The 24241-nt window shown below is 41.5% G+C and overlaps 1 protein-coding gene across 3 annotated transcripts; it reads right to left on the reverse strand.

The window, feature by feature from the left end:
- Positions 1-627: 627 nt before the first annotated feature.
- MCOLN2 (mucolipin TRP cation channel 2) lies at positions 628-22898 on the reverse strand. Of its 3 annotated transcripts, none has more exons than XM_071750576.1 (14): positions 22621-22898; positions 19252-19411; positions 15737-15910; positions 12091-12235; positions 11447-11534; positions 11213-11309; positions 10627-10726; positions 9959-10074; positions 9148-9297; positions 7705-7806; positions 7474-7596; positions 4701-4907; positions 2727-2842; positions 628-1425 (listed from the first exon to the last, which is right to left on the reverse strand). In XM_071750576.1, exons 1-14 carry the CDS (start codon positions 22668-22670, stop codon positions 1389-1391), a joined length of 1665 nt encoding a protein of 554 aa, XP_071606677.1. In that variant the 5' UTR covers positions 22671-22898; the 3' UTR covers positions 628-1388. The 3 variants fall into 3 exon arrangements, with proteins under 3 accessions (XP_071606677.1, XP_071606679.1, XP_071606678.1); XM_071750578.1 differs by having other exon boundaries at positions 12091-12230; positions 22621-22887; XM_071750577.1 differs by lacking the exon at positions 22621-22898 and adding an exon at positions 22296-22432.
- Between the last annotated feature and the right edge of the window lie 1343 nt (positions 22899-24241).

The raw sequence follows: 24241 nt of genomic DNA on the forward strand, positions 1-24241 counted from the left end.
ATAATTAAGGATATATATCAAAACCAAATCCTAGCCAGACTCTGAAATGAACACCATCTACTACAAACCATTTGCTTTTAGGGAGCAGACAGCCCAATTCAGACAAACTGGAACATCTAATACAATAGCCCATCCTCCCCTAGGAATGGTCAGCACCACCAAAAATCTTCAGGAGCACCTGGTAACATCTATGCAGTGCTTTACTGGAAGTGCTTTAAAGCTACCACAAACACCCTGTTCTCACTGAAAGAAAAAATTATAAAGGTCAAAGGGAAAAACAAAACAAACCAACAGTACTCTGGGATGGTCATCTGCAAAGACACCTGGACAATCAGCTGAACAAACCAACTGCCAGACTCCCTTGTTATGTATTTTCTCCCACTTAAGATGTGCTCGAAAAAGATGTAATTAGACAAGTCAAATCACTGGCATTGTTTCTGCCTGAATCTGTCCTCCAGGTTATGGCAACACAACATTGCAATACTTCAAACAAAACATAAAACACACCCTGCCTTTCCTCCCCCCCCAAGAGAAAAAAAAAAAAAAAAAAAAAAAATCAGTAATAATCTTTTCATCATCCTTCACATGGTGCTTGCTATGGAAGTTCCCAACCATGCAAATGAAGTATTTACCTGTAACAACAGTAGCAAGTTTAATTTCAACACAGGACACATCAAGTATTGTGGATATAATAGAAAAGACTCAAAGCCAAAAATACCAAACAAGCCCACAATAAACTGCTTTCTTTTTTAGTAAAGCTGGCAAAGAAAGGATTGTGATATATAAATGTTTCTGTTAAAATGATATACAAGAGGGAGAACAGCAATTCATTTACTTTTTTTGGGTTTTTTGCAGCTCAGTAGTTCTACATAAATTTATTTTAAGGAAAAGAATTGTGCCAAGGAGAAATTACAGTCTCAATGCTGAACGTATCACTTTAAGTGAAAAGCTCCTCCTTTCTCCTTAACTACTTTTTATTTAATAAAGTTAGCATGGAATTATTTTTAAAAATTGTTTTCAAGTATTTCTTTTTCTTATTAAGAACAACAGGTAGTTCAGGAACACTTTCCTTCCTCCTGGAGATGGATCAGTAGAGCTCCCACAGACACTGTTCAAGAATCAGCCTCTTTAACATGATGGAACTTGGGGCAAAAATACAGAGTTCTTCACAGCTCTCCTCCAGATGCAGGCTTCTGGGCTCTCTTCCTGGTCAGCCAGATGATGTCACATTGGCAGCTTTTCTTCCCTCAACACCTCAGTTAGGTTAGATTCTGTTCATAGTGAGGGAGGCCCAAATAGTGTGTTTCATTGTAATTTGAAGAAACACTCGTCCCCATACAAGTACAGTTTCTTTGCATGGATTAGTGGTGAATGTCAATGTGTAATCATCAATTAATAAGTATCAAGTTGTCATCACTCTGTCGTCTGGAAAAAAAAAATAGAATTTTTCATTCAGCAAAAATGCAATAGGAAGCATTTACCCATACAAAACTAAGCTGAGTTTTGATCCTTCTGCTCTGTGCTTTCTCACTTAAGCATACAGCCCCAACACCAGCAATGGGACAATCTAGCAGAAACTGCTACAGTAGCAAAAACTGTAGATTTGCACTCTTCCTACCAGGGTTGTACCCTCAATACCCTGCAGTGTATTACAAAAAAGTATATTCATTACACTATAGCAGACAGAAGTCTCTTATCCTGCACCTGATGTGAACCTGAAGCTGTACCTGGATAGAGTTCTTATTAACTAATTGGTTTTCAAGTGTCAACAGCAACTGCTGGGATACCTGCCCATCATCATCATCTCACATGCTCCTTTTTGGCTATGAGATTTCCCTCTGCCAGAGTCCATAAAAAATATAAAGTTGCATTTCATAACATCCTCAGTATATAAGTAGACAAGTATCCTTCTTCAAAAATAGCATTTGTTGCACCAGTTGGAATTGAACTGTTCACATTCAGCTCTACTCCTACTCCCATCTCCTGGCCTCCATAACTGCTCTGTGTATGAGCAGGAATTCTCCCAGACTGCCTGGGGACAGTGACAAGATCCCTCCACTCTCAGTGAGGGATTCAGTGGTGTGATAGGTTATCAGAAACATAAGAGAAGAAAGAGAAGAACTGAATTCTAGACCAGGAAGCAAGTACCAGGCAAGATGTCAATCTCTTACCAACACCAGGCTTAGGAAGGACCACTGCTAAGACCTCCAAAGGCTTGAATTTGGTGGCAATCAGAAACATAAAAGTGCATTTCCAGTATTCTGACAGATGCTATTGAACCAGTTTGCCTCATAGACACAGATTTGGGATTAAATACTGGTCCCTGGCTGGATCACATTCTCTTGTTTTCTGCTACTACCCTCAGCCTAGTGGAAAAGTTTTTTTAGAAATAGAAAACTTGCAAAACCATAAGTAATTTAGTTTGTTCTTGGCTCCATAGCAGCTCCATGTTATACTCTGCAGTCCTTCCATCAAATTCCACGGATTTCTGCACAGTAGTTTTCATGTGAGCAAAATACTTAAACGTATTTAAGCACTGAATTGCCATCTCTGCACCATCAACAGACTAAAAAATCTGTCACCAAGTAAAGCACTAGAGGAACAGAGTCCAAACATTCCTTAGGTTGAATTCTGGATGTTCCAGCATTTGTGAAACAACACTTTTTTTTGTGAGAAACTAACTAGTGCACTTCTGAGAAAAACACTCAGTAAAACACCCTACTGACCTCCTACAGCAGCAGATGAATGACATGGAAGTCTGTTCTTTTCTGTAACAAACATTGCCACGGTCTCTTAGAAATTCATGTAGATCTGTTACAGGAAACCCACTTTGTTGGTATTTCTGAAAGAGAAAGCATTTTATTTACCACACGTTAGAAGTTACCAGGCATGAAGTGTTCTAAGATCTCCTCTACAAGGTGATGGCAAAACCCATATTATTTGGTTCACTTGGTCAGTGGGAAGAAAAAAAAATGCACAAAAATCCTGTCTTAGAAACACCACAAATCTTGTTGGGTGGAACAAAACAATAAGTGACAGAAAATTCATACTGTCCACAGATTCTCTTAGATTTTGTTTGCTGTGTGTTGGTAAGACCAAGCAAGTGACCTCAAGTCATACTGACACTGATTCTCCCTTGTTCACATCAGCTGCTGTACTCCTGGAGTGTTCTGGCCTCCTGTTGCTTAGAAACCTCAGTGCCCTGTATGGATGAAGGGCCCTATATGGATTCTCAGTATTTCCATGCTGAAGAAACACCCTGCATTAACACCAGCTCAGCACACTGAAATGGCTCCCCATTGATTCATATGAAGTGCTCAGAGGTAAGTGTGGCCAACAGGTCCAGGGAAGGGATTCTTCCCCTGTACTCAGTGCTGGTGAGGCCACACCTCGAGTACTGTGTCCAGTTCTGGGCCTCTTAGTTCAGGAAGGAGATTGAGGTCCTGGAGCAGGTCCAGAGAAGGGCAGCCAGGCTGGTGAAGGGACTCGAGCACAAGTCTTATGAGGTGACGCTGAGGGAGCTGGGGCTGTTCAGCCTGGAGAAGAGGAGGCTCAGAGGAGACCTCATCACTCTCTACAACTCCCTGAAAGGAGGTTGGAGCCAGGGGGGGGTTGGTCTCTTTTCCCAGGCAACTATCAGCAAGACAAGAGGGCACAAGAGGTCTCAAGTTGTGCCGGGGGAGGTTTAGGTTGGACATTAGAAAGAATTTCTTTACGGATAGGGTGATCAGACATTGGAATGGGCTGCTCAGGGAAATAGTGGAGTCTCCGTCCCTGGAGATATTTAAAAAGAGACTGGATGTGGCACTCAGTGCCATGGGCTGGGAACTGCAGCAGTAGTGGATCAAGGATTGGACTTGATGATCTCTGAGGTCCCTTCCAACCCAGCCAATTCTATGATTCTAAGTCAGACTCTCCAACAAACTCAGAAACACAGTTAAGTTGTATTTTGAGACACTTAGAAAGTGGAGTTTTTGCTCAGTCTGCAAGTTGTGGTTCATGTCAGCCTGGCCTCATTCTGCTGGCTGCCTGTCTGAGAAGCTGAAGAGCTGGATCCACGTTGCCTTCCCCTTGCTTGCTGCAGCTAACAGGAGCACAGGGGACAGACAGCAGTTGAAGAAAACTTTGTTTCACTTGCAGCCATTTTATACTGGAAATGGATGGAATAGTTTTAACTTGAACAAGAAGCAGTGGTCTTTCAGAAGACATTTCCTTTTAACCACAGATCTCCAAGCAGCACCTTAAGCAAGCCCAGACATATGGATGGGTAAAGTCATCTGTTTGGTCCTTACCACACTCCAGCCACGGGGATGTGCACTGAGACACCAGTAAACTCATCCTGACCTCAGCCTCTGTTACCTGACCTGGCTCTCTGTAACTATACTAAAACGATGGACTCTTTCCATTCATCCTTCCACTTCTGTTGCCATTAGCTGCTTCTTTTTTGAAGCCAGGTGAAGCAGCAGAAAATACAGAACAGGGACACGCACTAAGGATGACTTTCCAAACCAATTATTGCTTAGTCATTTGGATAATTACCTAGTCTTCCTCCCAATTTCACCACAGGCTAAGCTGGAAGATTTTATTAGCCTCACCAGTCATCATAAATTATACTACATGCCAGCATAGTACGCTGTTGAGTGATTAACCAGAACAAATACAACACTAATTGGAAGTGTAATAGGAAAAAAATGTTTTACCTTTATGGTGTCATACGAGTCAGTAATGAGTGCAATAAAAAGGCTGAGGATCATGTATATAAAGAGACTAATGAAGGAGTAGAGATACAACCGACTGAACAGCCACACCAGTGTGCTCTTCCTCTGGATCTGAGCAAACGTTGCAAACATGTCATCACCATTGACCAAAGAAAACAGACACTCAGCCACTGTATTCAGATCTTCAAACTAGAAAAGAATTAGTACAAATCATTAGCAGAGTGTGGAGATAAATCATCCAGATTAAAGGGAAGTGAGAAGTTACAAAATTGAATATTTTTTTTTTTTTTACAGTTTTACTCAGAAGAAAAATGACAACCCAGTCAATCAAATACTACCAGACTTTCTTTCCTATGCATTCAGACCAACACACATGCATGTCAGTAATAGAACCATGTAGAAATATAATCTTGGCTACATATTATACTTTGACACCAGGAATCAGATTTACTACCAAGAAATAAACTTGTGATGTTCAACAGGCAAAACTGCCAGTAGCTGATCACCACAGAAAATCCAAGTTACTGAATTTTAAGTGACTTTAGATATGCAGGAAAATACCATTCTGTTCGTGAAAGTGTGTAGATAAAGTGATTTCACAGAATCTATACAGGAAATCAGTGGCAATATGCTGGGAAGAGAACCCACAGCCTCTGGTTACTCAGCTCTGTAGCATTACTGTAATAGGGGTAATTAATCAATATGGTATTAAGAAGTTGGAGAGAGCACATATAGCCTTTAGAGTTTGAATGGCCTGAACAAGGTTTGTCTCATGATAACATTGTCCACTTTCAGCTTTTTCAGAAACCACCAAGCTGTTGGTAAAAAGCTATAGCTGAACTGGAAAGCACTATGCACACCCTGGACAAAATCATGGTTTCATTTCACGGATATCCTCTTAAATTCCTGAACTCCATTACCCTAAGCTATAAAGTGCCCTGAGGCTAAATTCCATTTGGCAACTAGGTAAGCACACTTCCCATCACTGCTCCATCCCCCCAAATAACTGGATTTGTTAACTATACTTTATTAAACAATAAAGATTAATGAATAGTGAATTGTGTTTTAATGTAGCTATTATCAATGAAATAACATGACTACACTCACTTGATTTTCTGTCCTATATTGAAAACAAGATGTCAAGAGAAGAGGCATAGGTTTGTAAGGAGAGGATAGAGGATACTGTTGCACAGGAACAACAGTTAGGTAGTACCTGTTTTGGTTTTGGTTTTTTTTTTGTTTGGCTGGTTTTTTTAAAGCCCATTGTGAGACCCAGCAGCACATTTTCTGAGAAAAAGGGGTGCATGGCATGGGCAAGAATAACCCACAAATTTTGATGCACAAGTACAGAGAGAAATCTGCTGAAGACTGCTCATCTATAAGTCCCTGACTGACATAATGCAAAATGCATAGCTTCCCACTCCCTCCCTCTGGCTGTAGAAAAAGGAGGGGGGAAAAAACATACATATTTCTATGCTTTTGAGCTAAGACCTTCAGAACTGTTGAGCACAAGAACCTCTCTCCTATGCAGCTGGAGAGCAAGGAAGGCTCCTTCCTCCCTTTCCTCGCCAGGCAGCAGAGCTGTGCAGTGCAACACTGCCTTCCCGCGGGGCACAGGGCAGTGGCAGCAGCAGGAAGCCTCACAGCTACAGCTGCTCCCCTCAACATCAATCCAGGATATTTTGCAAGGGGTAACACTTTCATACATATGCATATTACTGACTACACTTCCTTTGGCTCAGATAGTTACTGTACTTGCTCCAGAGAAGCTACAACATCATTTGAGCCTCTGGTACAACTGAGGATCCTGCAGCATCCAGCATCCCATGGAGAAAAGTATTGTCATCAGTTTAAAATATGTGCAGGCTGAATACCTCCATTTCTCAAAGGACAGAATTACATTATGTCAGAGGAATCTGAGCTCTGGGGGTACAAGAAGCTGAAAGCAAGCATGCAGCATGTATTTCTATTACATGTAACGTGTACAATCAAAAAGTAAAGAAAAAGAAGTTACATATTTGTTACTAATTAATGGACATGCAGAATTTATCACAACAGGAATCTGCCTTTTTTCAAACTGTCACACAGAGTATCTGCCAAGAAAAGAAAAACAGGCTTTGTGGGGTTTTCTTCCTTTGTGCTTTGGAATATACTTACTGCCCTACCCAGTTTACAGACAAGAAAGTTACCAGGCACACATTTCAATATCAACCTTAAGAAACAAACAAAGCAACCAACCAAGCGTAAAACCCACAACACACAGGAAGCACGATAAACAAGAAAAGCATTCATCCACACCTTTATGAGTCCAGATTTAGAATCTGAAGTTACATGGCACAGGAAATTTTGGAAAAAGTCAGAGTCAAGGCGATTCCCAGAAATGTTCATAGTGAACTAGATCCTCTTTAACTCAGCTGAACCAGGACTGCCAGGAGAGGGCGGAAAAGATAAAAGACCGATTTAACTCTAGTCCCCAGGCAGACATTGCCTGGATAAACCATCCACTCATCACAAACACAGCCTTGTGTTTGAGATTACACCGAGTTCAAGCACACAGTTAAAGAAAGAATACAGCTATTTTCTTAAATGGAGCAAGGGGCCAGGAAGTAAACATAGAAAGAGAACCACTCCAATGCTTTTCATGTTAGAGCTTTCAAACAAAAACATGAATTTAGGAGGTATTTCTGCTGGTATAACAAGGAGCTACACACACACAGATACTCACACATTGTTAGACCAGAAAAGGAGTACATACCTTTTCATGATAAGGTCCCAGGACAATCCAACCGCAGAAAGTATAGCCAAGATAAATCATTCCAGCACAACAACAAAACCTTAGCACTTTGGGCAGTGATGCTTGCATAGTTAAAATGAGCACCTGCACATCAGAGTGGAAGAAAGAAGGGGAAAAGTCACCAGTTAGAGACTCCTGAGCATTAGAGATAAATATATGCTTCAATTGCTCAATATCTGAGTGCTGCCTTACATTGTATGTTTGAAAATATCCCAGGTATCTGATGACTCCAACCCAGACAAACAAAGTTGATGTTCCAAGTAAAATGCTGCAGACATCATAACTTGTGAGGTTCTGAGGGATCCAAACAGAGCAGGTGGTCAAGTTAGAAAGCAGTAGGTATGCCAGCTTGACAGCTATTCAAGTTCCAGCAGTTCAATCAAGCAAAGCAGGGCAGTCCAATACTGAAAGGCTATTGCTACAAAAATCAGACCAAAATGAACTGCATGTATTTAGAGTGATCACCAAAATGCAACAGTGCTCCAAATGAAAGCACATCTACACGGATATTCTTGTAGGTCTGCATGAAGAACTAAAGCTTTTACCCTTGTTACTACACAACTTTAATATTAGATACAATTTCTCAGATTTTTTTATTTAAAAAAAAAGTTAACACATGCTATTGTCAGGCAAACAAGCTCTCATCTTCTATCTAGCAAAACATGAACAATCATTTACACATAAAGGGAGCTACAGGCTCCCTTGCAGCTAAAGGCTGCAAGCTGTTCAGAGCCTGAACATCATTATTACAACCAGTGAAGTTTATAACAAATTACACTTGCATTTTACTTTAGAAGACTACAACTGGTTGCAATAAGCACAAGATTCTCATCTAGCTCAAAGTTTTCTACCCTCATCCCCCACCCCACCACACAAGCTGGATGTTTTCATGTGCCTCTTCTGAAGGCCACTCCAGGCATGTGCCCTTTGAGCCTTAGTACACACGAAGCAGGAGCAGCACACCACCTACCCTGCTTTTTTCCTAGAATCCAAAGTTTTGTGAACACATGAATTGCTGACACACAGTTCTATTGAAGAAAAAAAATCCAAACAAAACAAACAAACAAACAAAAAATCCTGAAGAGCTGCCAGCTGGACAAAATGCTTTGATTTCAGAAAGCCCAAACTTGGAGGTCCAGGACTAGCAGATGGCACACTCTGTGCCTATAGTTGGGACAGGTCAGGAAAGGAAGCTTTAACAGTTTCCAGTCCTACAACCCATCAAGACCTGTGTTTTATCCAAGGGGATGACTCATGGTTTCCTTCTATAATGTGCACTATTACTACTTGCAAAAATAACACAACCCAAGTTGTTTTGTTTTTTGTTTGTTTTTTTTGTTTTCTTTTTGTTAGGAACTGCCTACCCACAAGTCCTATACCAGGGATTAGGAGACTTAGTACTGTGGAAATAACATGTTTAAATAGCTTAACATGATCTTACTGAAAGACTTTGGGGAAAAGGTACAGAAACAAGTTATCAGTCAAACTAGCACTAGGACATGAAGAAATAAGGACTATCAAAAGTAAACAAGATGACTAGTGACTGATAGCTCACTTTCATTTGTTCCCAGGTTAAAACACATTCCATGTGGTTGTAGCAAGACTAGTACTTTATCTGCAGTATTAAACTCTCACCTTGGCTTTTATTTCCATTTTTAGGATTGACCCAATGATTGTCATCACATCACTGATAATTACCAGGACATACCACCCATTTATGAACTCCAGGCGATCAGCATGACAAACACGACGCTTGTACTTCTCCAAGAAGAAGTTCACAAATCTCTATTGAGAAGCATTTAGATGTTAGGTACAGGTCACCTTAGATGAAAAATATATACAGATGCCCCAGTAGTATAGTAGTGCTCAAGTTTCACATACACCCTTTCCCCATAGTATCGCTTAAAACCCATTATTAATAGCAATAGAAATAAATAGGAAAATAAATTAAGATTGGTCTGATGCCAGTAAAAAACAATTTTCCATGGGACAGCTGACTTCATAATCAATCCCCACTAGCCTAACCCCAGCTTATTATCACTTTTTTAGACCCCTTCACACAAGTTTCTATCCACTTGCAACAGGGCAAGTCCACCCAACTAAGTGGTAAAAAGGAGAATTAATTAAAAAAAAACCCAACCAGGCAGAGATGAGCTATATGCTACCTTACACATTTTCTCCTTCTAGAGCTAGCTTTGAGGAATGTTCATTAAAGCATATATTTATGACAAGACCTCTATATGGGAATTGTACTCTGAAGCCAGGGAAGGAAGAGTTCCCATTCTGAAGGTGCAAGACATGTTGCCTGTTAGCAGAACAGACTCAGAATTTTATCTCCATAAAATCCAGGACAAAAAAGTGAAAGTTTTTTTGTTTTAAAACATACCACTTGACAAGGGCAGCAGCAAAACAAAATAAGCATTTACATGATAAGCACTGTACTCACTTTCTGCAGTCTCAAGGCAAGAATAATGGATCGTGTGCAGAGGATGAGAGAAGCAAGGCAACTTAAAATGACAAATCCATCAAAGACTAGAATGTACTGTGTGTTTTTCTGGAGAACTGTAGAGTCAAAGAAAGGAAGAGCCAGTCTTTTCACATCTCTGAGCATAAATTGTTATAAAATGTCATGTGTTTTGCATTTAAAACAATTTCACCCCATAATTACATGGATTATTAAGAAATACTCTTTCTGCAACTATGGAGACTGTGCCTCAAGAGTGAAAAGCATATTCAAGCTCTTCAAAAGAAAACCAAAAATAGGTATATTAATATAAGTGTCCCCTTTTTGCATTAAGCTTATTTGTCCATCTGTACTCCCACATGGTGTCACAAATACACAGGCCAAAACAAATGCAAATTTGTGCTCACATCAACACTACTAAATCAAAACAAAAAAATCCCACCTCATTTCTCATTCTGTGACCTACAATCAGAACCCAGTTTGACTTTGTGTCATGTATTTGTTTCATCCACAGGTTTATAAGCCATCATGTGAACCCAAATCAGATGTGAACAGGATGGGGAATATCTTGCTAAAAAGACTGCTATGGAACAGGGGAAAAGGGTGGTTAGAGGTGTATAACACTGCAAACACAAGGGCACCATACTTACCAGAGCCAAATACATGCCAGTCCTTACACTCTTGAATATCAGTGTCACTATCAAAGTAGATTTTGATTTTTCCACTGTGGGCTCTGTTATTGAAAGTTATCTGGAAATACAAGAGCACATCAGAAACAAAACCAGCAAAATGTCACTCCATTTAAAAAAAAAATTAAAAAAAAAATCTTGGTAAGTGCTTTAACACAATATGCATTATAATTTGTTGGTCATGTAAGCTTTAAGAAAGCAGACACTGGAAGGGTACCATAAGTGTTGGTGCAGACATAACTTGACAGCATGTCACACAGAGCATAAAAAACAGTGTTCCAAAAAGCCAAACTTCAAGTTTAGCCTGTAGAAGAATAACAATTACTTATCTCCTCATGAGGTGAAGTTATCAGCTGGAAGATGATACAAAATAATACTGCCCCCATGGAATTCCATGTCAGCAACCCGTGGGAAAGAGGGGTAAGGCCCAGGATATGCTGAACTACTTTTCCCTTTCAGTCTAAATGTAAGAATGATGACTACCCCTTAGCTTAAGGCTCTGGTTATGTATACAGTGTTGGAAGTGCCATACCCCATAGTCACTTACAGTATTCTGAAAAGCAAAGCAATCAGGCAGCTCACGGGCATGGATTGTCTGCAGAGCAATGCCTTTCAGCGTGAAGGAGATTTCAACCTGGATAAGCCTGAATGTTTAAAAAAGTGTATAAATAAAATACACACAAAACTCCCATGCGTACACAAAGCAAGGAAACTGAACAACTCAGAATCCACCACAGTCACATGGAAGTTAAAATTATAAAAATCCCCAGCACCACTTTACCTGTAAAATTCGAGATTGAAGAAAGAGGAGTTCAGCTTCAGTTCAGCCTTCTTACCAGCCAGCTCCTGTGGCTTAAAAAAGATACATTCTGGGAGGAAAAGAGGAAAAGCTGTAATTTTGAAAACTTAACATGGAAAGCAGCATAAAACAGAGACAATGTTTGAATGGTAAGTCCTAATGAGGCAGTATGTTGATTTTGAGCAAAGCTATCCATAGAGCACCCCAGCCACTGAGATCAAAACCAGGTTCATGTAATGAATCTTAAGAGGTTAACAGCAAGGACTCAGCTCTGAGAGGTGATAAGGACATCCACTCACTGAAGGTACAGACTGACCAGCATCCAGAATTCTGTATTTGAACCTTCTAGATGGAGGGGGTGGAACAAAAACAAACAAACAAAAAACCCAAACAAAACCACAAATCCACCCACCAACCAGTAATAACAGCAGTTGAAAAGAGCTTCCTTTAGTCTACACAGTTGCCATTTCTAGGCAGATAGTAAAAATCAAAAGGGAAATAGGCTAAAGACACATTTATGTTACTATGATTGCCACAGAAAAAATTATTGGTTTTAAACTTCACTGATGTATCATTAGAATATAAGTACTTCACAGCAAGACAATTTCAGTACAACAATACTATACCTGTTTCAGTAGAAACATCTATGTTCAGTGTACCATTGGAAGGAAGCATAGTGCCTTTCTTGTACTGTTGTTTACAGACTTTTAAACCTGATCCTTCCTGGTCATAACCAAGCGTCCCAAGGGATATACTCTTTAATTGTCTGTACTAGTTTAAAAACAAAACAAAAGCAGAAGTTACACAGATAAGCCTTTTTTGCACCAAATAGCAACTTGCAGTCTCAAAGTTATGTGTACCAATATAGCTTTTTACATAAAAAAACCAAACCCTTTACTTTCAAATAAAATCTGTAAAATGACAGTGGGTATCTTATGGGTGCTGACCGCTTTTTAGTAGCAACTGACACCCTTGTGACACAGTGACTGGGAGCCCCACACCTACTGAGCTGCCTGCAAATGATCACACAGCAAGCCAGCAGACAGCTTTTAATCCAATGCCCAGCAGCAACTTCATTGCATTATAGCTCCTAACCACACACACTCCAGGGGTATTCTATGTATTTTTATCATTAAGGTGTTAGTTTTCACACCACTTGAAACTTGATTGCTTTACATACAATCCAATCCATACTGCTTCCCAAACCCATCCCAAGAGTAAAACTGAAGCTGCTCCCTGTATGATTATAGATGAAGGAATCCACGTGCTCACTGTATAACCAGCAACCAAGGAACAAACACAGAGCTTGGGCAGCCTTCAGAAGTAATTTAACTTGCCTGCTTTACACAAGCACAGAAGCAACTGAAAACATGCCTGTGAGGAAAGTATATCTTCATTCACTACAAATACAGCACAAGTCACCTTCTTCTTGTGTTAAACTATGCTCAAAAACAAGGATTAGAAGTGGAAGTCAATAAAGCTACATCAAGCCAAGCATTGCCCATGCATGGACAGCTCTGAGCACCTCCAGAGAGCTCCATCCAAAGGAAGCCCAAAGAACTTGCCTTCCACATATCCTTGGTGCCTGCTGGGAGCAGGGTACAAGCTCTGATCCTTGGAACCACACACCTTCTAGTCCTGCCCAAGTGAGGCAAACCCTTGGGACACAGCTTTCCCTTGACAGCCAAGTACATGAGTGACCAACCAAGGGCACAGCTGTCTGCCAGCTCAGCTTAGCACCAACTAACATTGTCCAAGAGAAGCCAGATAGACCCCTGGCCCATTGAGGAAGAAGTCAAATATCTATCGATTCCCTAGTTTTTAATCAACATTATCATCTAGTGAAAGAGCTCAGGGCAGTGTACAGCTCTGGTCTGCTCTGAAGGAAGCCTGAAATAAATAATTGAGGTAAGTCAGACAGGGCTTTCCATTCCTTAAAAATAAACAAACAATAAATAAATTTAGAAGGCTTTGAGACAGATTAGACCTTTTCCCCCACAAGCATAATATTTTGTTATTATGCTCCATTCAGTGCCATCCTATGTCCTTCCTATGGGCATTGTGGCCACTAGCCTACAGTGTGGGGTACAAAGCCACAGTGGCCATTAACAACCACACACTTCATGTCCAGAAGAACTGTAATAGGATCCCACCAGATGTCCATCCAAAGCCCTTCCTTGCTGCACTCCTTTGGCTCCTCACAGCTGCTCTTGTGACAGGTGTAGGCAGCCTTGCAGAAAGCACAGCCTCCACACCCTGTCAGAATATTATCTTAAGTTAAACTAAGGAAGACAAGTCTGACTAAGGCAGGTCAAGTGAGTGGAAAGAGTAGTTAGTCACAGCTTCACATCCCTCTGAGGACATCTCCAGAGCACTGCATCAAACAGCTGCTGCTCCATCCTCATGTGCTTTCAGGCTCTGCCCCCTCCTGAGCCCAACACATGGCTCCGAGTTATTCACACAGCACCTTCAAAACACACTGCAAAACACTAAAAGCAAAATCCCCATTTATATATTTCAAAGTAGCCTTAGACAAAGTAGCCAGCAGAACATCCTGGTCCTGCAGACTCTGCTACAGACAAAGTGCAAGTTTAACAACTCTGCACAGCTTCCTTGTAACAGAAAGTTTCAAACTGGACCCAGAAGGAAAAGGTTTACCTTTCTAAGCTGAAAGTATGTGTTTTTTTGTTGTGGGTTTTTTTTTGTTTGTTTGTTTTGTTTTGTGTTGGAGCTTTTTGTTTGGTTTTTTTTTTCAATTGGAGAATGTGAAAATATTGAAATATTGCAGTAGCACATTACACAAAGACTACTGCCATCTTCTTTAACACCACATCCTTCTGCTTGCCACACCCCTCTACCCCCAACCATGCATTTTGAAGTAAAACTCAAAATACCAAGGCCTATGTCCTCTAGCTCCCCATTGCAAAACAGAAAAACAGTGCTGGCTCGTGTCTTCCTAGAAAGCATCCTTTAAAAAACAAAATTTAACCCCAAAAAATCAACACCAATTATAATGTTCACCTGGAGGCACACACTAAGTTTTACATGGAATTTTAAAAGCCTCAGGAACACTACAGAACAGTAAAGAACCCAGATTATACAAGTTTAAATCTCCTTAAAGGATATGTCTACATTTATACAACATAGACATTTTATGAAGTAACCTTTTTCTGATGTATCACACATTGGCTCATTCTTGAGGATATAAAGCTATTATTTCTCTACTGTCTTCTATCTGGACTTCACCTCAGCCTTAGTGCCTACAAAAGAAGGAAAGTGAAAAAAGACAAGCAAGCAAGAAAAAAAGCACAGTTCACAGCAGAAATAGTGGCAATATTGAGAGTTCAAAGGAAGATTGAGAAAACTACTTCACACTCAAACAACACTCGAATTCAAAACACAAGAGCAAGAGTCTTGGCCTTGTCCAGAACAGCAGAGACAGAATGTTTGATCAGCTGATGGCTCTGCTATGGCTTAGAGGAGATGGATGAGGACCAGCAAGCCCCCCCTACAAGTGAATGTTTAAGGAGGTGCATGTTGCCTTCACACCACTGTGACTGCCAAGCATAACCAATGGCAGCAAAACTGCTTTAAACCTAAGCATCAGGGCTGGTGTCCCAAGGTCAGAGAAAATGAAAGGTGGCATAAAGCCACTTAACATTCATCCCATGTGAAGAATTTCTGGGCTGATCATCATCCCCAAATAGAAGAGAGATTTCATTCTGCACACACATTCTTTCACCTCCTGATTTTTCCATGTATTAATACTAAAACAAAAAATGTTTACTGAATTTTAATTCTAGATTTACTCACTTCACTCCTGTAATTGGAAAGGGGCTGTTCTTTAAAACACCATCCCCGTCAATGGCAAGTGCCCTTACATTCCTACAAGCACAATATTCCTCATTTTGAGGCCTCTGGCACTCACTACTAAACTGCAATTCAGCATAGCTGTTAACACAATTTTTTTGAATACCATACATAGGTATATTCAGGCCCAAAGCTCTTCAATGTAAGACCTAAACAGAAGTTCCAGTTCATACAAGATGACTTATTTTCAAACTTTCTGGATTTCAACACTACACACTGAACAAATTTTTTTTTAGATTTGTCTCCAAGACATTGACACAGGAAATTCAGGATATCCCACCTACAGCAATTCATTGAAGAACTGGAATCTAAAAATGGAAGCCAAAAACCTGGACTTCAACAGACATTTGCAACAACAGATCTTCATCTTTATCACTGTTCACTATAAACACACATGCTTACCTGATTAATAACATAAAAAATGCTGTCATAAGCATCCTGTTGTGTGTATATACTGCAGCTGTAGTCATCTTCATCAACTCCAGAATAGCCTTTCAAGAATAGGTGTTTAAAAGCAACAGTATTCTCTTCTTTGAATGAGACCACCAACTGGTTACTCAACCCAAAAAAAATAAGCTGACAAGAAGGAAAAAACACAGCAAAACAGCAAATTCAGAATTAGAATACTAGTCAAGCAATGTTGTTTTGAATACAGTTTTGAATTGTAATAAACACAGAACATTGCTGTAATTCTGTTACCACAGGAGCAAAGAATCTGTTAACTACTGCCATAACATTACCACATATAGGGCAAAAGAAACAGAAATCCAAGTCTCCACTGATTCTAAAACTTACAGCACAACAACTAAACAGACAGTTAGATCACTGCCACCTTTCACACATCCTAACAACATCCAACAACTCTAACTGGAATTTGCCTAAACTTTTGTTGAGGATACAGATGGCAGAAGAGTTAACCTACAGCTGGAACCTGTTACCCTGGAATGCCATGCTTTGCTATGGGACAAATTCCTGCACCTTCATCTTACCACTGGCATGGCACAGGATTAGCAGAAACCTATGTGGGACCCCACAGCAACTAAAAAAGCATCACTTGCCTGACTCAGGTGCTATAATAGGATGGGGTTAAGTAGGCTACAGTAAGAAGCTACAGTAAGAAGCAGCAGTAAACAACAGTAATCACTCAGGATTTGTGTTGTCCTACCATATGAATGCTCCCAATCCTACAACCAGCAACATAAATCACAGAATCACAGTACATTAGGGGTTGGAAGCCTAGAAGCTGAAAAATCAACAAGAGCTTCTCCACGTGCATAGTAGCAGGAAGATACCTAAGCCCCAAATATCTGATTCTTCATCCTAGGCTTACTAACAGCAAATATGAAACTGTCACATTACTGCATAGTTTCCAAGCCACACAAGAAACTGGCAGAAGCAAGGGAGATGTAAGAGTAAGAAACTGCAAGGAAAAGAACTGTGAACTTAAAAATCCCCCAAAGAAAACTGGCAGGCTCCACTTAATTCCTTAATTCAAAACAGTAGAAACTGGAAAGTACACTGATTCCCCCTCACTATAAAGTCATCTTTTGTCCTACACAGCAACTGCTAAGATCTGGGCCAGGCTGAAAGAACAGATGCAGCAGGACGATTTACTGCACGGCTGTTTAAATTTTAAATTAACTTCAGTTGACAGCAAATAAATAAATAAATCACTGAGTGCTACAAATAAATCTGCACCCCTCTAGCTAGGATCTCCCAAAATCAGGGATCTTCCAGCTGCAATAGAGAAATAAAACATACTCAGCAGAGCTTCCTCAGGGGACTGCATAGGGGTCTCAGCACACTTCTGCCTGACTCCCTGGTGCTGGGACAGGCACCTCCTCTGCATTTCAGTCAGGCATGGACACCCCAGCTGCTTCTGTACCACACACAAGCCACAAGTGTCATGACTAACTGGCATCAGGCACAGGTAGCCAAAAGGAGACTTAACTTATTCCTAGGTTGTCCTTCAAAGGTCTTGCCCTCACTCTGAAACACCGAGATGCTTGTTGAACCCATAGATTTACTATTAGTTCACATCTGAGGCACCCTGTAGAGCAGCAACACATTTTCCTTCATAAACTCTTTCCCTTTTTTTGCCAACTACCTGCCTGGCAGCTGAGCAAGACCCAGGGCTGAAAAGAACAGCAACTCAGAAAATCTTGTGGCCTTTGAAAACCAAGCAGCAGAGGACCCCTTCTGCTCACAAAGGACAGTGGGACACTAGGACAGCAGACAAAAAAGTGACATGTTCAGTGACTTCCCTGAGAATTTATATCAGTGGGTTAGGAGAGATTGGAAGTACTGAACTTTTTCAGAGCCACGTGAAACTGTGTTTTTTTTCATTACCCACACACAAAGGTTACTGCCCTGTCTTTGAAGGGAGTGCAATCCCCACATCCGAGGTGCAGCTGCTAGTGAAGTAAATCAGGGCAGCCCCATCCTCCTGGCTTCTGCTGGGCCTGAACCCATTTACCCCTCAACCTCACCTTAATGTACTCGCTGCTCTCAGCAGCAGTTGTGCCAGCACTGGTGTAAATGGCCTGCTTGAGCTAACCTTGGCTTGGCCAAGGCTGGATCCTGTGCCAGCAGGGATGAAGAGCCTGCCATGTCTTTCCAGCAGGGACAAACAGCAGGAGAGAGCAATAAAACACAGGGACACATAAACCAAGGTTACTCCTCATCTAGTGTGCAAGTCAAACACAAACCTGGAATCCTTCAGCATGTTTTTAAGAGTTGCATACTTAGCTGTATTTGCAAAGCATCTAGTGTAAGAGTCCTACATTTCAATGGTCTAGAAAAATAATTCCTACTTAGATATGTGTCCATTTTAATATGTTCCCATTTTGCCTCCCTTGATCTCCAGTCATTATTTTAGTGGACTGCAAATTAACCAACCAGACTGCGACATCAGTGCAGTTTAAGAACCACCACCTCCTCTGGCCCCACTGACCCAGGTACCCAGTGGTTTGAAATGCATCACCTGATTGTGACAGAGGCACAGGGCAGGTCTGATTGATAGAGTCACTGAATTATAAAATTATTTGGCTTGGAAGGGACCTCTAAAGGTCATCTAGTCCAACCCCTCTGAGGTAAGCAGGGACATCCTAAACTAGACCAGGTTGCTCAGAGCCTCATCAAGCCTCACCTTGACTACCTCCAGTGGTAGGTTGAGATGAGGTCTCAACTACCTCCCTGGGCAACCTGCTCCATTTTTTCATTACCCTCATGCTAAACAACTTTTTCCTAACATGAAGTCTAAATCTACTCTTCTCTATTTTCAAGCCATTGCCCCTCATCCTATCACTCTAGGCCCTTGCAAACAGTCCCTCTCCAGTCTTCCTGTAGACCCCTTCAGGTACTGGATGGTCGCTATTTGGTCCCTCCAGAGCCTTCTTTTCTCCAGGCTGAGGAGAAGAGAAGGCTCCTGTAGATTCCTGCAGTCCTGTCATCCCCATCATCACCAGAGAAAATAACACTAACAGTGACACCTACGTTTCAAGTTACCGACTAGATTTCAAGAAATATCACTTTAGAAACAGCCCAGAGAAACTATAATCTATCAAGATAACAGAAGGCACAACACCGAGCAGGACTGCAGCAGTGAGCCTGAAGACAGTGTTGGATTTAGTGGGAAGAGTAGTTTGCTTTAAAGTGTTATCCTAAAAACAGCAAATTACCTGGTCACGCATTGCCCCAAAATTTCCAGGAGGTTTTATTTAGCTTATGTTTAGTAATTTAGTTTATGTTATTTTTCCCACCCAACACACCTTTCACAGAATTTTTTCTTTCTGGACTGAAGCAGGAAGTTCAAGTCCATAACAAATATCCAGTGATGGCAAAGGCCCAGACCACAGTCCTGCCTCTCCTCACATCATTGCTACCCTTTTTAAGAGGAAAAACAGAGGAACAATTACCTGTGTTGTAACCATAAGTATCTTCAAAATCTGCAAAGCCAGTTTCCATGGTATTTGACGTCTTGCTCTGTATTTTTCACATGGGTTCATGAAGTAAAACTTCAAATCCTCTTTCAGAGCCGTCTCCTTTAGATCTAAGTCTGACTGAGCCATCATATTTCTGCCATAAGTAATAAGTTAGTTAGAAACCAACTAATGCTTCGGAAGACCATTTCCTCATATTTCAGTTTCACCTCTGATCACCACATGACATTAAAAGTCTGTAACATTTTTCTGTCTATTTTACAGCAAAATGCAAGAAATACTGCCCTACGATCACATCTTTAAAAATCATTCAATCACACTAGACTATCAAAACACAATATTTACACAACTGTTTATTTAGAAATAGGCAATAGAGAATCTGTAATAGTCTACACTTCTCTCTTTATTAAAACTAAATATCTGAAGTAAAGAGAGGACACTGCTAACACATTCCACTGAATAATTCACATCCTACCACCATAAAAGGTGTCTTAAAAACTCAACTACCAGAACAGGCATCACAGCACACTTCTGTTATGAACATACAGATTTAAGGGCTAAACTCATAGGCATTTATCATTTAAATATGGGCTTGTAAAAAAATCAGAGGAACAAGCACAGAGGACTGTTGTTGTAGTTGACTTAAAACAGAGTTTCTTCCTCTCAACTGAGCTGGACACTGAAAACTTTTCCCTTCTCCTAAACTTTTTAACCCTGTTTTCCAGTATCATAATTGTCGGAACTTTCTTACTTTACACAAAGATCAGAACTACTTTTTTCCCCCTCCATATGTTAAGGTAGAGCAATCATATCTAAAACTGTATACATACGCTGATTATCAGTCCCATTAACTATCCAGAAAATTACCCCGTGTACTCATTTTTATAAAGGATAACATTTTTTTCTCAAGGTCAAAACCCAAAGCATCATTTCCAAGTCTTCAGTGAGATTCTTGCTTCTTTGGTCCTCATCTACCTGAAAAGTATATTTTAGCCTAAACTGTAGACCATCAAGTGCATTTGATTTTCTAGGAACAGCTATCTCATAAGAGTTAAAAAACACTTTAATGTTGACACTGAGGTGTTTCCTCAGAGAGGAAGTGAAAAAAAATAATCTTTTTTAACATTAGAAGCTCAAAGGTAATTTTTATTACACACCCTTAAATCAATCGTTCATGAAGACGATGGGAGGTAGGCTGATTTTGGTTTTGAGACAGGAAAACACAGGAAGGTTTTTTGAGAAAAAGGAAGTGTGGAGTACATCCCTATTTCAATTTAAAATACAAACATATTAGACTAATTTTAAAAATTTAAGCACATCTGACAGAAAAGCATATGATCGTTATAGTTTTGAGTATTGTCTAAGAAAACAGGTACATATGTACTTTAGTCCTGCACTGACACCAGAGAAAGTACTACTCCTGTACCACCTTCTCCTAAACAGGCAGCAGCAGTTGTACACAACAAACAAGACCAAACCCAGAGTAAAAGTCATAGGAGTGGATGGAAAAGAAAGAGGAACAAAGCAGGTTTAAATTGGGCCTGGTCAAGACTTAAAGCATGAAGATAAAGAACCACACCAAGATTTCAGCAAAATCCCCCCCTAAGCTTTCACCAAATGTGTACCTGAAGTGACAGATCTTTAAAATCAAACAGCAAAACTTTTTTAAAAAAACAATATTTCATTTGGTATTCAGATACATTCCCTGGAAGACATGGTGGGTTTTCCAAAGTGGTCTTTCAAGGCCTTCCAGCTCTCTAAAAACTTTATGTTGATTAGTAACAGTACTTTCACTTTTACACAACCTTCACATAACTCCACTGACTAGGGGTTATTTTTACTGCAGCCTTTAGCTTCAGTATTCAGTATTTGTTTTCTAATAAAGAACAGGCATTCTCTGGTGTAATATTCAAGAAAAAAATAAAAAATAAGCAAAAAAACCCATTATCTAATCCCTTGATATCTAGAACAGATTCAAAATAACATCTAAATAAATTGCATTAAATCTGCAGAACTAGAACTTTCAACCAAGGCATAAAAAAAGTTAAAACTTTTAAGTGATTAATAGTGACTTACTGCATTTAAAACAAACCATCTAGTTCTAATAAATGTTTATTAGTCTAATAATCTAAAAAAAATCCAAACAAAGCACATAGCTCAAAACAGAGCAAAACAAATAATTTTAGACACAGGAATGTAATTAATAGGTTTCCTTAGTACGTTTCTCAAAGCACTGATACAAGCATGTCCTATGAATGAAGACCCATCCGTGTTCAAATGCATATGTACGAGTCATTACGTGTAACCCATCACAAAACTGTTACTAACTCAGTTCTAAAAGCTGCATCATGCTGTATGTGGTAGGACAATCCGTTGTCTGGATAAATGTTTTGTAGTGAGGCACTTTAGAACTCAGTGTTCTATTGAAGAAAGAGGTTTCAACAGTAATAGCTACCATTTACAGCTACCTACTTATCAAATAAAAATTTAATATGTAGGTCTCCACCTCGCAAGACAAGCACTATTGAACCAAGTAGCTGAAAAGATAGAGAGCACATATTTCTTTTTGTTAATTAAAAAAAACTTTTTAAAAGTCGTTAGTATCGCCAACACTGTCCTTCAGAGATCCGTATCAGGTACATTTATTTACTTGAGCTTCATACTTTAAAGAACGATTAATGGGGGGAGAGCGGAGGGGAGAAAAAAAAAACAAACCAAACCCCGAGTTGGGTTTTAGGTTTCAGACTGAGCAGCCCCGGCTGCACCTTCATGACCTTTTATTCCGCTCATAGCATCGCTCGGCTCTTCTCAGGAAGCCGAGCTCCAAGAAATTTAGAAAGAATCCTCTCCTTTTACGGAGCTGCCAACGTTACCAGCTCCTAAGGTGCCGCAGGAGGAGCGGCAACACTGCCAGAGACAGCCAGAGCAGGGGGGACACACCAAAGACTCCCGAACACTTGTCCCCACCAGCAGCAGGGCGGGCAGGGAAGCCGCGGTGCTGCTGACAAGGGAGCACCTACCTTGTGGAGCAAATTTAAAACACGAGCCTCCCGCAGCCCTTCCGCCTGCTCTCCAGACTGCTGCCCCAGCGCTCCAGGCCGATACCACAGCGCTCCTCTCCGCCGGCCCCGCGGGACCCCGCAGCCGCCCGCAGCCGCCCACCGCCGGCCACCCCCGCCCTCCCCCGCCTCTGGTGCGCCGCATGGCCGCCCCGCGCCGCCTCGTTCCCCTTTGCAGCCCTTGGGGAAAGGGCGTCCCGAGCCCCCACCCCGCCGCGCCGGGCGGTGCGACCCGAGCGGGCAGCGCGGCGCTCAGCCCCGTCCCGCTCCGTCCTGTGCCGCTCACCCGCTGGCGGCGGCCCGTCCGCCGGGCAGGTACTTGAGGGAGATCTCCATGGGGCCGCGGAGCTCGGCGGCTGCCCAAGCGGGGCCCGGGTAACCCTCGGCGGCGGACGGGGGCACCGACGCCGCTACCTGGGCGGCCTGAGCCGCGCGGCCAGGTCCCGCCAGCCCGCCCCGTGCTGCCCCGCCGGCCGCGCCGCCTTTATGGGGGCCCGGCGGAGGAGGGCGCCCCGCCGCCCACGGCCCTGCGCCCGCCCGAGCGGGCTCCCGGCACACAGAACTGCCCCGGCTCCGCCGCTGCTGCCCCCCTGCTTTATAGCGAGGGCAGAGGTGCTGAGGCGCTGGCTGGGTGAAGTTAGGCTCGGTACGTGGGGTTGTAGGCAAGGAGACAACATCCAGGGAGGACTGTCAGATTAAATTTGCTGCTACAGAGCTGGTCGGTTTGCATCTCTCAAGGTACTCGGTTCCTCTGTGGATGTGGTTTAATGTGGTTACCCCACAGTACAGTGTTCAAAACAGAATGCACTCCTATAAGAGACTTCGCTGCAGCTGTGAGCTCTCTACCTGACCACACGGTGGGGATGGGCAGTTTGGGACTCTTGTGCAATGCTCTCAGATGATGCTGTGCTTGGTTACAGTCACACTGTCTCAGGGAGAAGAAGGAAGAAAAACCCGGACAAACATCTGTGTGCAGTTACTAAAAATGAGCTGCAAGAGCGTTATGTCAGCTCATGCATGAAAGTTTTCTTAAGGTTTCCTCTGAAGCATCTGATGTTGGCTACTGCCTCAGGCAGGAAAATGCCCCCAGCAGAAGCAGCCAGAGGTTTGTTGGGTTTTTTTATGTTGTTGGGTTTTTTTGTTTTTTTTTTGGTTTTTTTTTTTTTTTTGGTTGGTTTTTTTACAGCTGCATCTGGTTTTCCCCTTATCTGCTTGAGAGAAGTTATGCCTTTACACATTTTTTAATTGGAAATGTATGACTATATCTGAATTTGATTTCTTCCTCTTTTGGATGCTGTTTATCTTCCCTAGAGAACATGCTGTAATCCAACATGGAAACTCATACCTAGAAACAAGCATAGCCCCCCTGTCTCTTCCCTTCAGTGTAACTTCATTCTTTCGAAGAGATCCTAGCTCTGCTGAAAACCAGCAGCTCTCACTACCTGAGCATACGCAAAACACTGGCATTGAAATGAGCCTTGGTATGGAAACAGCTCTTACCCAAGTTTAGCAGTCTGCTAAACTTGAGGAAAATACTGACAACTCCAGGCAACTCTTTTTCCAGAGCCCAGTGAGAATCAGAACAAAGGAACTCTCTTACCCCTCCACAAATTCCTGGATAGCTCTGAAAGCCCTGTTTTCCTTGGGATGGTATTTTTAAAGAATATTCAGTTTATCTGATGCTTTATCTGCTGCTTTTCTCTCTTCACCTGCATTTTACAGTTCTATCTGTAACTGCTTGATTGTATCAGTATAAAGATACCGTTGTCTCCAGGATGCAGCTTTACAAGCATTACCAGCATTGCTAATGTTGAGATCACTGATACTGTTGAAGCCATGATGGGTTTTTTTAGAGTAAGATCATTGTCACACTTCTTGGCTCTGCAAGGCCATAACAAACACATCGT

Source organism: Heliangelus exortis, chromosome 8 (genome assembly GCF_036169615.1).
Source record: "Heliangelus exortis chromosome 8, bHelExo1.hap1, whole genome shotgun sequence".
NCBI lineage: Eukaryota > Metazoa > Chordata > Aves > Apodiformes > Trochilidae > Heliangelus > Heliangelus exortis.

What these genes read in the sequence shown, in the direction of transcription:
- MCOLN2 (XM_071750576.1), bottom strand. Translation starts at nt 22,670, where the DNA reads ATGGAGATCTCCCTCAAGTACCTGCCCGGCGGACGGGCCGCCGCCAGC. An exon ending in TTTTTTATGTTATTAATCAG is followed by an intron (nt 12,236 to 15,736) that starts GTAAGCATGTGT and finishes TTTTTAAACTAG; the next exon opens with TACAGACAATTAAAGAGTAT. An exon ending in TTCAATCTCGAATTTTACAG is followed by an intron (nt 11,310 to 11,446) that starts GTAAAGTGGTGC and finishes TTAAACATTCAG; the next exon opens with GCTTATCCAGGTTGAAATCT.